At 33.7% G+C, this 11867-nt stretch overlaps 1 protein-coding gene and 1 pseudogene across 1 annotated transcript; one reads left to right on the forward strand and one right to left on the reverse strand.

The window, feature by feature from the left end:
* Window positions 1-5294: 5294 nt before the first annotated feature.
* On the reverse strand, window positions 5295-7781 carry LOC114173195 (annotated as a pseudogene).
* A 714-nt stretch (window positions 7782-8495) lies between these two features.
* On the forward strand, window positions 8496-11206 carry LOC114173041 (receptor-like protein kinase FERONIA). Its single transcript, XM_028057238.1, has one exon. It carries the CDS (start codon window positions 8563-8565, stop codon window positions 11089-11091), a length of 2529 nt encoding a protein of 842 aa, XP_027913039.1. The 5' UTR covers window positions 8496-8562; the 3' UTR covers window positions 11092-11206.
* Window positions 11207-11867: the final 661 nt, after the last annotated feature.

Genomic DNA, 11867 nt, shown 5'->3' on the forward strand with positions numbered 1-11867 from the left:
GGTCTGAAAAAGTTTCTTGACTCTTAAGTGAGTGTCCACATGAGTTTTTCAACTATTTTTCGCATCATGATATATCTAGGATGACCCAACCGATCATGCCAAACAAAAAATTAATTTCTATTTATAAGTTTCTAGCTTAAAATGACATGTGTCTCAATTGCATTACTATATGTGTAGTATAAGCCATAAGAGAAGGCTAATTTCTCCAATACACATTTTATATTCAACTTAATTCGAGTGATATAATGATATTCAATATATCCTGCATTGTTTGTCTCAATATAATGATATTCAATGCATTTTTAATATGCAATCTTGTACCTCTTGGTAGAAGTACAATAGCTCTTCCGGAGCCTTTAATTATATTTGTAGTACTAGAAATAGTACTAACATTGACTTCTCGCATTACCAAACAAGAGAAAAATTTATTACTCTTGAGAATTGTATGAGTAGTTACACTATCAATAAGACATATATCCTCATCATTGGTGCTCGTGCCAACATTCATTCTTCATATAAACATAAATATCAATATGAGAAAATCTCTTTTTTTAACACTCTCATAACCAATGAGGTTATCAATGCTTCCATTTGGTTTAGCAAAGAAAATAATAATATCAAGATGAGTAGCACCCATATGACCATAATTAGAATCCCCATCTTCATGAGCAAAGTGTGTTTCTATGTTCTTCTCATTATTTGTAAGATACTTTAGTGTACGATAGGTATAACTCAAATGGCCTTTACCATCGTAATGATAATATATATTTTCATCTTATTTGCCAATATTTTCATATTTTTATTTTCCCTTTTTCACATTATTGTGCCACTTATGGTGACAAAATGTGTCTTTGAAATTTCCTTTATAACCATGCCCATAATCAATATCGCAATCATGAAAATATAAATCAAATGTTGTTGCATTCACTTATGGGAATGTTACAGAACCAGTTGGACAGGTTTCCTGATTTTCTATCAAAAGTTCATTGCTTTGTTCAGTCATACAAAGGCATGAAATAAATTCATAATATTTATTGTTGAATTCATTTCTAGGAATGGAACAAATTGGGTGAATCTCATGATTTTTCATCAAAAGCTTCATTGTTTTGTTCAGCCATACAAAGGCATGAAATAAATTCATAATATTTGTGAAATCTCTTTTCACAATATTGTTGTCGCAAGAGAAAATTAGTTGCTTAGATGTTTTATTTCTTTCTTTAATAGTATCCCAAGACTTATTGTATCTAAATGTATTTCAACATTTAAAATTCAATATAAGTAATTTTTCCTTGTAATATCATGGATGACAAATTCAAAATTTGTAAGATTTGATATGTTTAAAATTAGTAAATAAAATAATAGTAATAATCATAGTAATAATAATAATAATCATCATCATCATCATCGTCATGATAAAAAAAATAAAAATAATAAGACGGAGATGAAAATTGATAAAGTCAAACAATAATTCTTATCACAAGAATAAGAATATAAGGTAAACTTGTTATGAAGAAAGGATTAGAAAGAGCTTGGATCGAGACACACAGAGCATTGTCGTTAGAGAGAAAAAGCTTTCACTAGTCCTTAGTTGGTTGGAGCATGGTATTGATAATGTGTTATGAAATAAATCTAATAACATAGAGAAGAATAGAGAATAGAAGAAAAAATAGAGAATGAGAGAATATGGAGCAACTTTATTGTTTGTCTTATTACTGATAGGAAAAGTCATATTTATAGATACAACATGGTAACCCATAAAGGATATAAATCAAATAGTTAATACAAATATTTACATAAAGAGTAATGAATCATATGTGATATCAATCATATGAGTAACTGAATCAAATCAATGGACGACCATTAATTCATAATAGAAATATATTTTCAAATCTAAAATTACTTCCTAGATTTCACTATCCATATTACATTAAAAATAGTGAGGTGCAAGAGGTAGCTTTTAAATTTTTATTATAATTTTAGTAAAGAGTAATTTGGAATTTGAGGTTTACAGAGGTATTGGAAGATAAATGGAAGGTGCATGAAGAAACAATTAACTTGAAATGCTTGAAGCATCTAAATTTAGTAGTTGTCTCTCTAGCCCAATTTGGTTTATTCAACTTCGATTCATCTTGGAGCATTTCTTTGTGTACCCCCAATGTTTTCTTTATGCATCCTATATGTTTTATCCGTGCATCCCAAAGCCTTATTGAAATGACCTCATTATCATTATTGAAAAATTTAATAAAAAATGTAAAATCACTTCATCTTCCACTTCTTCTTGTGTGTTCAACTTCTTCAACATTCCACTATCCTAACTCCAAGATACTCGGGAGCATCCGGGAGGTTGGGGTATTCAATCCCACAATTCTTAAGGAAAACGTCATCATAACCTACTATTATGAAGGAAAGCACCCACAATGGAGTAGGGCTTCTAAGTGTATAGTCTGTTCCAGAATTCTAATAGTCAAGCTTTCTCATCTCAAGAACAAGTCAACTAAGGTGATGGAACATTATGGGTTACACAAACTAAAATATAATTTTCATTACAAATTATCTTTCAAATTTCTATTTTCAAAATGCAATCCAAGTTCACATTACGGATAGTATAATTTGTATAATTCATAATATAAATATGTATACGAATTATACAATCCAAAATATCTAGAACAAAACTATAATTAAAGCATATGTGCAATATTGAAACACATGGAGGTGCAATAATAAAATATTTACCATTTTATGGAAAAAAATTATAATTATTTTTTAAAATCTATTTGTAATGAATTATGCTTTTAAAATTGTTGGTAAGTGAATTTTTTGAGAATCCATTGGTAATTGAATTTTTTGAAAATTTGTCGATAAATGAGTGCCAAATTTTTTGTCAATTTGATGAAATATTTGTTATAAAGTAATTGGAGATATGTGAGAAGAAGAATATAAAAAGAATGAAAAGGAGGAGTTGAAGGTGATGGTTGCAACAATGGCAGAGTCGAAGAAGGAGGAAGACGAGAAGAAGAGAGGAGGAGGAGGAGGAAGAGAAAGATGAAGAAAGAGGAAGAAAAAGAAAAACCAAATCGTGATACCATTAGCTAAAATTGGTTGGTTTTCACAGTAATTTTTGACAAATTTTAGTTTTTAATAATTATCGACAAATTTTTCACATTCATTGGTAAAATTTATTGACAAATATTTTATTGTCAATTATCCGTCAACAATATTGATTTACTAAGAGAATTTTATTTATTTCTTTGTAGTATTATAAACCATTTCTTTCAAAAATTTGATCGTTCTCCTATGTTTATTTTATATGTTTCATAATTTTTACGAGTATATATTCATTAGGTTAACTTTTTATCTATAATAAATAAACTTAACATTTGGTTTATCAAGCATGTTTAATGTATTAGTTTTACTAATTATATAAATTTTTTTATTTATTTCTTTTACACCTATAATTTTCACTTTTTTATTAAAAAAATATTTTGATAATATTTGTTGAAAATCTTAAATCGAATAAATCGACTAAGGATGAAATAAAATTATTTATACAAATCTTATCTTACAAATAAGAGTACAGTTAGAATTTTTAATTACATGGAGGTTAAGAAAAAATTATTGTGGTGCAGGAAGAATTTCGGGAGCCTTTTATTTGTTGGGCTAAATTATTGTTAGCCCATGTTTATTTTCATTGAGATATTGAAAGGATGTGTCTTCTTAGACATGCATTTTTTGCTTTTTGCATCTCATAAAACTCACAAACCCCATTTTACTTTGCTTAAAAATTTAATAAAACCCTAAAACCTAATAACTCTTATTTTTTCTTCTGTTGTGATAGCCTTTCACCCTTTCACATCCCTCTCTGCAATCCCTATTGTAGAAGAAAAATTTGTCCATAAATCTACCTTTGGAGTGAGCATTCTATACAAATCTACCCTTACCTGCATTTGGAAGGTAATATTTTCAGGTTTTTTTAGCATGGGATGATGGTTGTGACATTGGGATTTGAAATATAGTTAGGAAAGTTTTTGAAATATGTTAACTCTATAGAATCCAAAGTGTGTTTTTTAAATGCATTTTGAAATGTGTATTCTCAAACATTTCCTATACGTGAAAATAATTTGCATAATGTTCCAAAATACAATTCTTTTTAAAAGCATTCTTAATTGTGCATTTTGTAACATATTTTCAAATTTGGAAAAACCTGAATTTCAAAATGTGAAATGCAATTTTTGAATTTACTTTGAAATATATTTTCAAATCTAAAAGTACTTCTTGGATTTCACTATCCATATTATTTTAAAAAAAGTGAGGTGAAAGAGGTAGCTTTTACATTTTTATTATAATTTTAGTGAAGAGTAATTTGAAATTTGAACGGAGGTACGGGAAGAAAAATGAAAGGTGCAAGAAGAAATAATCGCCTTGAAATGTTCAAAGCATTTAAGTTTAGTACTTGTCGCTCTAGCCCAATTTGATTTATTCAACTCCAAATAATCTCATCAAGGCAGTCGTGGATTTTCGACCAAAATTGTTGGTGTTAAAATTTTGGTTGAATTACTCTTTTGATCTATTTATTTGTTTAATTTATTTGTAATTTTTTTAAAAATTGATGTACTTTGATTTTTTTCGTTGAATTTTCTAAAACGGAAGAAAGATCTTTCATAAAAAATTGATACTAGAATTATGTCAATTATACCAACAAATCAAAAAGATCTGATTCAAAAAATTTAACGAAAATGACAAAATTGTATCATATTTTGAAAAATCGAAACTAAATTACACAAATAATCATTTAAAAGATAATATTAATAAAATAATTATTTTTATTTAAAAAATATTTAAAATATAAAATTAAAAAATAAATGTGGACAATCCAAGGTCCTTGATGGCTTACACTCTTGATCTATTTTTACATCCATGAAGATGTTGCTCCTCAATCTAAAACAACAATCCAAGGTCCTTGATGGCTTACAAATCGATTTCTGACCGAGAGCTCAGGACTTCAATAGGACATAATCGACACTTGGACCTGTAACTTTTTTCTTATGGGATCGTTTTTTGCCCTCACCAATGTGGGTCAGGTAAGTTCCTTTGGGTTGGGTCTTGAGACTAGCCTTAACCTGGTGGATTTGAAAGGGTATGTACGGATGACAGAGAGTGACCAAGTGGGGATGTTGAACTTCCATACCACGAAGATCTAATAGTTTGCTGTATACACGAAGATCTAAACGTAGTTGTTAGCTGAAACTTTCATTGAGTGAAACATGAGTTGGTCCATTTTACATTCATACGATATAAAGATAAACAATTTGGAATTATTGATCATATAATTTAATCACAATGAGTAATCAAGTATTTTGAATTAGGTTAGACACTAATCATCAGCTATTATAGAAACTGAGTTGTGTTAGGTTCTTGTTCCTCTAAACTATCCTGCAAGGAAAGGATTCTCTCTAAAGTATTGAGGACCTCTCCCATAGTCGGTCTCTCTCTGCACTTCTATCAGCCAAGCATTGGATGCCTAAGTCCACAAACGCCATCAGGCATTGTGGCCTAACATTACCTGCTAAATGAGGATCAACTAATTCATCAATGCTTCCACACTTGTAACACTGCATGGCCCATGTTGCCAACCCAACTTTCTCACTTTCCTCTTCCACTGCCACTGGATTCACAGCTGCTCTTCCACACAACACCTCAAACAAAACCACTCCAAATGAATACACATCCGATTTTTGAGTCAGTTTTCTTCTCTTATAGTACTCTGGGTCTAAATATCCCAAAGTACCTTTAACCTCAGTGCTTACATGTGAGTCGTATAGTGACGGAACTGTTCTACACAATCCAAAATCAGCAATCTTGGCTACCAAATTCTGATCCAATAATATATTGGCTGACTTCACATCACGGTGAATCACTGGGTGCCTTGTGCTCGTGTGGAGGTAATGTAGTCCTCGAGCTGCACCAATACAAATCTTTATTCTTTGAATCCAAGGCAATGGCTGTTTTCTTTTCTTGTATAAGTGGTCAGACAGAGGACCCTCAACCATGTATTCATACACAAGTATGAGTTCATTTCCCTCTTGGCAGTATCCCAGCAGTGACACTAGATTCATATGACAGAATGAGAAAAAATTGATCTCATTTTGAAACTCTTTATATCCTTGACCAGATCTACGATTAGAGCGCTTTACTGCAACAGCTGTAACTCCATCATGATGCATGATGCCTTTGTACACCTTTCCGAATCCTCCCTCCCCGATGACAAGATCTTCACTGAAGTTGCTTGTAGCTATGCGGATTTCTTCAAGTGTGAATTGATGACAAAGACCTGAGGTTACTGTGGGTTGAATGTTTTTGTGACTACTATTAGAATTTGAAGGGAGTATATGAGAAGTAATCCACTTCAACTTTTTCCCTGCTCTGTGGATAAGAATGAAAAATGTGAAGAGCAGTCCGAAGATAGTACCTAAAGTAGCAGAAACCACAATGATGACATGTTGAACTTTCTTCTTTCTTTGTTCGCTTCTCAATTGGAACATTGCTGCAAGTTAGGGTGAAGTGAGATCCACAAATCTTTCCTTCTCCCACTTTCCGTAGGAACCATAACAACATAGTCCTTGTGCAAAGGAATAAATGGTGCTCCCGCTGAAACAACTACGTCCATGCACTCCTCTGCTGTTTGGTTGTTTATGTACACTTTGAACACCCTTTGGTTGGGCTGCGTTACCTCTACAGAGATCTCACAGAAATGAAGTCTGACAAGGTAATTGAATCCAGAGTCAACAGGGAAAGACCATGTTAAATTGTACTTCATGTTAGCATCTCCATTGCTTCCCATGGTCCTGGCATTACTGTATAGCTCTTCTGGAGCTGAATAGTTGTAAGTGTAAGCAGTGTCATTCATGGTAATAAGAGGATAATTTACGCCAAGGATACTTCCAGTTTGTGAACCAAATAAATAATTGAAATCATCTAACCATGTTCCAAAAGCATTTTGGAAGCAACTCTACTTGTGTCAGTACCAATGCTAACACGGTAAAGCATCTCAAGAGCGTATTCATCATTGATAAAAAAGGGTTTCTGGTGGCCAAGATAAGTAACAGGAGCCTCGGAACCTGGAAAGTATATAGTGTGGGGCACTGGTAATATCTCAATGCCATTTACGAAAGCAAATGCTTTTGAAATCATAGGGGATGGAGTAAACGTAATCATTAGTTTGTCTTCCATAACATTGACTAAGAAATCCTTGGTGAAAAACTTCAAGTTGAGCTCTTCTGCAAAATCAGATGGATTAAAATCACTTACAAGAGTGTAAGGCCCAGCTTTTACAGAGAAATAAGCCTTGCTGGAGGGGTTCATCTTCAGATATAAAGATGAGATAAAGTAAAGACGAATGAATTTGAGGCCAGGGGAGGAAGAAAAGGAGTAGGTTAATGGAGAATGAGTTATTCTTGCTGTTGAGTATGGAACTTTTGGTGCTACAGAGTCTTCCATGTTTGAGAGCAAGACTGTGGATGAACTCTTGTCATACTCTGGAGTTAAGAAATTAAATCCACTATCTCCTATCCAATTCTCTCCATTGAATGATGATGCTTCAGAAGAACCACAGTTTAGGAGGATTTTATCTGGGACATTAATCGGATCACAAGTGATTAAATGGATGAATAGTAACAACCAAAGGAGGTGCAGTAGTACAAAACTAATGATGCCATTCCTACTTGACTCTATCATGTGGGATTTCATCATGGTGACACAGGAATATGGTGTGAAGGCACACATTATGAGTTCATCTGTAAAATTATGTTCTCTACATAGTAAAGGTGTCCTCATTTTGTTGTGTGGTCTAACTTTTTTGCATTGAATGATCAACAATATCTTCACACCCAACCACCCTTGAAGAGTGAAGATAGATTTGGCCTTTGAACACTGAAGTAACTTTTCATGCATTGATGGATATGGGTTGACTGACTGACTGAGTAGTTTAGCGGACTTATTTTGTTTTGGCTGGTCCACGCGGAGAGTTTCAGTGTTGGCATTTTGCAATAGACAATGCAGAAGTGAACTTATCCTGCAAGGACATCAAATTCCTTACAGAAGCTGTGAAGCTCTTGTTCTTAATTGGAGTATGCTATACCGACATGTGTTTTGTAATATAAAATTTGACTAAATAATTAAATATGAAAATGGATAATATGTTACGACCTTAATTATGTTAGGGTACTCAGCAATTAGAACATGATACAAACAATCATATTTTTCACATTTCATGAGCTATGGTTAATAAAAATGGGGCAGTAATTTTTCTGACTTTTGTTCAATGTAACTCAATCTGTATTTTCAAATATTGAAATTAGATGTTATATTTAAATACTGGAGAGTTTACTTATAGGCACTAGTGGAGTGTTTTGGACCAAGAGAGGACTTTTGACTTGGCGACAAATGACTCCCAAGAAAATAATTATTTTGTTGAAAAATCAAGCGATATCATTAGGAAATTAGAAGAAAGTGCCATAGCTGATTGTTTTATCCTTTCTCAAATATCTTTGTTGAGAGACGAGTTTGATGCAGAGAATTATGAACGCTGTCATATGTTCGGGTTACATTTTTATCTTGTATCTCATAAACCCACAACTAGTTGCAGTTGCTGATGATGGCAGTTATGTTCCTACAGAGAACATAGTTCTCAGCTGCGGCTCCAAAACATCAGAATTTGTGCAATATGATGGCCGGAATTGGAATGGTGACATTGTTTCACCGTATGTTCCCTCTGATGCTGACACCAAGTCTCAGGCAGTGAGAGCCCCTAACACTCTTCAATCCATTCCTGAAGTTCCCTATATGACTGCAAGGATCTTTCACTCTGAATTCACCTACACTTTCAATGTAACCCCAGGTCCCAAATTCATTCGTCTTCACTTCTACCCAGCTTCCTACATCAATCTCAACATCTCCAATGCTTTCTTATCAGTAAGTGCTGCTAACTTCACTCTTCTCCATAACTTCAGTGCTTCCCTCAACGCTGATTACTTCAACTTGGCCTATTTCATCAAAGAATTCATTGTGCATGTTAGTGGGAGTGTTTTACAACTCACTTTCTACCCATCATATAATTCCTCTTATGCCTTTGCATTTGTCAATGGGATTGAAGTCGTTTCAATGCCACTTAATTTATACACGATGGGTGGTGATGATGCTCCTCTTCCTTTAGTTGGCCACGATCAAGATGTTGTGAACATTTATAATGACTCTGCCATGGAAACCTTGTACAGATTGAATGTAGGAGGTGAGCAAATCTCACCCAAATATGACACGGGCATGTTTCGGAGTTGGGACACCGATGAAGTTTACTTTTTAGGGGGTAATGTTGAAGTTAGACCTTTTAATATGAGAATGCTGATTTTGTATTCTGATAATGCTCCACCATATTCAGCCCCAGCAGATGTCTACCGCATATCCCGCTCAATGGCTCCATTTCAAAATCCACTTATCACATTAAATTACAATATGACATGGTTTTTTCCCGTTGATTCTGGTTTCCTTTATCTTGTCAGGCTTCACTTCTGTGAAATTTATCAAGGTATAACAAAGATCAATCAGGTAGTTTTTACCGTATTTTTAAATAATCAAACAGCTGATGAACAATTTGATATAATTGCTTGGGGTGGGGAGCCCGGAGCTGCTGTACACCAAGACTACGTAGTGATGATTCCACATGTTAATGAAGGAAAGCAGGATTTGTGGCTTGATCTGCACCCATACAAGGATTCCAAACCCATGTACTATACTTCTTTCTTGAATGGTGTGGAGATCTTTAAACTTAGCAACTTCGGTGATAAGAGTCTTGCAGGACTAAACCCTCCCAAAAGCCTCTTGTCTGGAACAGCTGTAAAGGGTCCCCATGTTCCACATTTTAATAAAAGTTCTAAGAAACTCAAGTTCGTCCTCATTGGATGTGGACTTCTTGCAGTGGTGCTACCAATTCTCCTTTGCTTACTCCTATTCAGGTTAAAGGTGATCAACCTTAGAAGGGTCGTTTCATGGTGCGGTCTCACTGTGCACACACCTAATCGAATTGAAAAGGCAAAGAAGTGGTTACTGTGCACTCAATTTTCAATGCGAGAGATAAAATTGTGGACAAATGACTTCCATGAGGATTTACTTATAGGCAGTGGTGGATTTGGCAATGTTTACAAGGGTAGCTTCACTGGTGGCACAACTTACGTGGCCATTAAACGTGCCAATCTAATGTCAGAGCAAGGTGTTTCAGAATTTGAGACGGAGATCCTTTTGCTCTCACAACTTAGGCATCATAACCTGGTCTCACTTTTGGGTTATTGCAATGAGGATGGGGAGATGATATTGGTGTATGAGTTCATGGCCAATGGAAGTCTACATCATCATCTTCATCTGACGCAGAGAGATGAATCCCCTTTGGGTTGGATTCAACGTCTTGAGATATGCATTGGAGTTGCAAGGGGTTTGCACTACCTTCACACTGGCACAAAGCACAGGATCATCCACCGCGACATCAAGACAACAAACATACTCTTAGATCACAACTGGGTGCCCAAAATTTCAGATTTTGGGTTGTCAAAAGCAGGTTACCCTTCCTTAGTCACCACCAACGTGAAGGGTAGCATTGGTTACCTTGATCCCGAGTGCTATGAAAGGCACAAGTTGTCTGAGAAATCTGATATATACTCACTTGGGGTGGTGTTATTGGAGGTTCTCACTGCAAGGCCTGCTGTAAGTGTAGGTGAAGATGATGATGAGCATGTTAACTTGGCTGAATGGACTATGTCGTGCGTTGAGAATGGCAACGTGGAGCAAATAGTTGACCCCAAATTGAAAGAAAAGATAATAAAGGAGTGCTTTGAGTTATATTTAGGAGTTGCAATGAAATGTTTGGCTGAAAGAGGGGCGGAGAGGCCATCCATTGGTGAAGTGCTAGAGAACCTTGTTCTTGCAATGCATCTTCAGAAAAACGAAGGCAGTGTCTCAGATGGAAAAGATAATGCTGTTCTGCATGGTAATTCAGATTTGACACCTGGGGTTGAGTTCTCTGAAATCATGATGCCTGTTGCTCGGTGAATGTGATCTTTCCGTATACCAGTAACGTGTAGTAGGAATCAAAAGCTTTAACTAATTCCTACTTCTGTGATACAATGTTATGGACGTTAGACCCTACCAGAACTAATTTGTGCTGTGCTACCACTAATACATTGAATATTTAGTATTAAATAATCTTTAACATTCCGGTAGAATAAGAAAAGGTTAAATATATTTTTTTCTTTTTCGATTTTAGACAACTCGATTTAGTTGCTCCTCTGAATTTTTTATTTAATTTAATCTTCAAATTTTAATAATATAGATTTAGTCAATTAATTAAATTTTGTTAATTTAATTAATGTTTTAAATGTATCTCATGATAATATTTAAATTATTTACACCCTCTAATACATAATATTAATTACGAAATTATCATAGAACGTATCTAAAACGTTAAATAAACTTAACAAAATTTGATTAAAAAATTAAATTGACACAGTTTTAAAGTTGAAGAACTAAATTGAATCAAAATTTCAAAAATGGACTAATTCTAATTTTTACTTAAAATTAAGAAATCAAAAATATATTCAACTCAATAAAAAATACCAACCATTTAAGAAAATGTTTGTGTGTGTGTTTTTTTTTTTGAAAAAATAATACTAATTGATTGCAATTAAAGAAAACTAAGTAGTTATAGTCTTTTACTCACGTTATTTTATACTTTAAATATTAAAATATTTAAAGTGTTGATAGAAATAAATTTATTATTTGATCTCACAGATTGAGAGGTGAAAATAAATTTGATATAACATTACGTA

This window comes from Vigna unguiculata, chromosome 2 (genome assembly GCF_004118075.2).
Source record: "Vigna unguiculata cultivar IT97K-499-35 chromosome 2, ASM411807v1, whole genome shotgun sequence".
In the NCBI taxonomy this organism is placed as follows: Eukaryota; Viridiplantae; Streptophyta; class Magnoliopsida; order Fabales; family Fabaceae; genus Vigna; species Vigna unguiculata.